The sequence below is a fragment of the Pterocles gutturalis genome, unplaced genomic scaffold (assembly GCF_000699245.1).
Source record: "Pterocles gutturalis isolate BGI_N339 unplaced genomic scaffold, ASM69924v1 scaffold18851, whole genome shotgun sequence".
Classification (NCBI taxonomy): Eukaryota; Metazoa; Chordata; class Aves; order Pterocliformes; family Pteroclidae; genus Pterocles; species Pterocles gutturalis.
Genome location: NW_010098238.1, coordinates 1 through 2,972, shown reverse-complemented (window position 1 = coordinate 2,972; position 2,972 = coordinate 1). Strand labels below are relative to the sequence as shown.

General features: G+C 49.8%; 1 protein-coding gene across 1 annotated transcript; it reads left to right on the top strand.

Annotated features, from left to right (window-relative positions):
* The first annotated feature begins 672 nt into the window (after nt 1–672).
* RPS14 (ribosomal protein S14) lies at nt 673–2,860 on the top strand. Its single transcript, XM_010072368.1, has 4 exons — nt 673–826; nt 1,130–1,291; nt 1,790–1,866; nt 2,750–2,860. The coding sequence occupies exons 1-4, from the start codon at nt 678–680 to the stop codon at nt 2,815–2,817; spliced, it is 456 nt and encodes a 151-aa protein (XP_010070670.1). The 5' UTR covers nt 673–677; the 3' UTR covers nt 2,818–2,860.
* Nucleotides 2,861–2,972: the final 112 nt, after the last annotated feature.

The window sequence follows — 2,972 nt, the reverse complement described above, 5'->3', positions numbered from 1 at the left end:
GTATTTGACAGGAGGGGGCAATAGGGAACCATCTTCCCGTGCTCGGGAGCAGATGCTTGGGGTCCCTGGCCACCAGACCAAGCCCTGCCAGGTGCCACATCTGCCATCTCCCATGGTTGGGTGCAGACTTCCAGTGCAGCACACTCACCGGGGCTAGTCCCGAGGATGTGGTTAGGATGCCAATAACATGGAAGAACCCAAGCTAGTAGTTGAAAGGTCTGCAGAGTCAGAGCTCTGTGACAGTGCCCAGGTCTTTAGTAATTGTTTAGTTAGGTTTCTTATTTCCATAAAGTTGTATAAACAAGCAAGGGTTAGCTTTCAGCAATGCTGGTTATCAAGGAAAGGGGCATCCTTGTGTTCAGCTGTGATGGTGCCTGGGACATCAGCTGCCATGAAGCACAGCTTAGGTAGCTCCTGCTGTGAAGTGACCCCACTGCAGGAGAGACCCTGCTGACCAATTGTGGGTGGTGACATGTCTGCCAGCAGACAGCAAAGATGGGGATCTTGGGTTTTGCAAGAATTCCACTTCTACCCCAAAATTACTACCTGCGTTTTGCCAGTGGTAACTCATTTATCTTGCTTGGTAAAAGGTTGCAGTGGCAGGGAATTTTGTAAAGTCCTGTAAGAGAATGCTGGGTACTCCACCATCGCTCACACTTCTCTTTTGTTGTTCAGAAATGGCACCTCGTAAGGGCAAGGAGAAGAAGGAAGAACAGGTCATCAGCTTGGGACCTCAGGTTGCTGAAGGAGAAAACGTGTTTGGGGTCTGTCATATCTTTGCATCCTTCAATGACACTTTTGTCCACGTGACTGATCTCTCTGGCAAGTGAGTATTGAACACCGATGGACTTGCTCCTTCGGTTTTGAAAACTGAAAATAGATTTGCCTAGAGGCTCCGCCAAAGTCCTTGAGCTTCTGCTGAGCTGTAAATAAGATGGTGTGTGTGCGTGAACATAGACCAGATGGCTTGTTCTGCTCCTCTGTGGTGAATATTGTGTTCAAGGTACTGGATAGCAGCTTATTGATCCAGTGTCATTGAAAATAACAGGTTCTGTCTGTACCCAGAAGCTGGTTTGTGGGGAGGGAAGAGGAAGAGTTTTTTTCTGAACATTGTCTTCCCCTTTGTTAGGGAAACCATCTGCCGTGTCACTGGTGGCATGAAGGTGAAGGCGGACAGAGATGAGTCTTCTCCCTACGCGGCTATGCTGGCGGCCCAGGATGTTGCCCAGAGGTGCAAGGAGCTGGGCATCACTGCCCTGCACATCAAGCTGCGTGCCACCGGTGGAAATAGGTACGTAGGAGGGCCTGGGCCTGGCATTCCCAGAGGATGTGTCCAGTCTTCAAACTGTGACAGAGCGCAGCACATCCTTTCTTTGCACTGCCTCAGTTGGGAAGGTAGATGCACCTTGGGAAATTGACCCTAAACCTGAGCCGAAGGGTGTCTGTCACGTTGTGTGGTGACTGACTGACGGGATCATCCCTCACTGAGCATCCTCAATCTGTTCTGAATGGGGATCTTCCGTTGACGGAGTTGGGGTGTGCTCTTACTTATCTGGTGGTGGCAGGGGAGGTGCTGTCAACTCAGAGATGTGTCACCTTGGAATGACAGTGAAGTGTGTGTCTGGTGGCTGATTGTGAATGGTTTGGGTCTGGGGACAGGAGGAGGGTGAGTTCTGCTATCTGGATGTTTTGGGATGGGGAAACTGATTTTAACATTGTCAGTTGTTTGTGAACTGTGTTCAGCTTCTGAATCATTTAAGGGATTACTGGTGCTGACTCTTTCCTCCAGGACCAAGACTCCTGGACCTGGTGCCCAGTCAGCCCTGAGAGCTCTGGCCCGGTCTGGAATGAAGATCGGTCGCATTGGTGAGTGATGGAGGAAGCGATAGCTAGGCACATACGTCATGCTATATCTGTGCAGAGCCTTGCTATTTAAAAGGAAGAGGAAGCGATAGCTAGGCACATACGTCATGGTATATCTGTGCAGAGCCTTGCTATTTAAGAGGAAGAAAAAAAAACCCGAAAAAAACCCCAAACCAAAACCACAACAGTTTTGAGGGATTACTTGGTAAAAGGAGCTTTGCAGGCATATATGCCGCTTGGTGTGACAGATTGACTTTGGGATGTTCTGCTTGGCCTCAGCCAGATGGCACTGCAGGTATGATTTAATTTAAACAGATCCTTAAGTTAACGATTCACCAGGAGGTGGTGTGAGCTGACTGCAGGAACCAAGTTTCTGGCTGCGTGGTAAACCCTGGCTGCACAGCAGGATGCTGGTGCTCCTCTGACTTAGCAGTGTTTGTGCCGGAGCCGTTCAGTCACCTCAAAATACTGTGCTGGTCTCGGTTTAAGACTGTGACTCAGGAATAACTGAATTCCTGGCAACTGTGTCAGGGAGAGTCCCAAACTTTGTAGGGCTGTCACAAGAAGCAGTGGTGTTTCCTGCTCTGAAAGTTACATCAAACACCCTTTGTTTCTCTGGAAATGCTCTGTGTGTTTGGTTTGAGCGGGATGGGAGATGGGGATTTTTACTTCCTAAGCGTTAAAAGCCTTGGGTGCCCTTGGCGAGTTCACAAATATCTTCACTCCCATGAAGCGTTCGTTCTGCCTGCGCATGGCTCCTGCGGAGGCTGGCCATGAGGTGCAGCTGCAGGATGTCGGGGTGATTGCTGGAGTTGGGTGGCTCTGCCTGGCTGGTTTCTTGGGGTGTCTCTGGAATGTAACTTGTGTTTTGTTTTTCTGTCCGCAGAGGATGTCACCCCCATCCCCTCTGACAGCACTCGCAGAAAGGGTGGTCGCCGTGGGCGTCGTCTGTGAACAATGCTGCACCGTTCGTTATTAAAGCTCTCTTTTAAACCTCTGCTCAGCTATGTGTTTTCTTGCCGAGGTATGCTCGGAAACTGAGCAGCTTCAGTTTAATTCCATCCACAAATGGCTTATCCTCTGAAGCTGGGCTCCTGGTTTGGGTTGTT

Coding starts and splice junctions, on each gene's coding strand:
- RPS14 (XM_010072368.1), top strand. CDS start 678: ATGGCACCTCGTAAGGGCAAGGAGAAGAAGGAAGAACAGGTCATCAGC. Junction 827..1,129: donor GTGACTGATCTCTCTGGCAA/GTGAGTATTGAA, acceptor CCCCTTTGTTAG/GGAAACCATCTGCCGTGTCA. Junction 1,867..2,749: donor AATGAAGATCGGTCGCATTG/GTGAGTGATGGA, acceptor TTCTGTCCGCAG/AGGATGTCACCCCCATCCCC.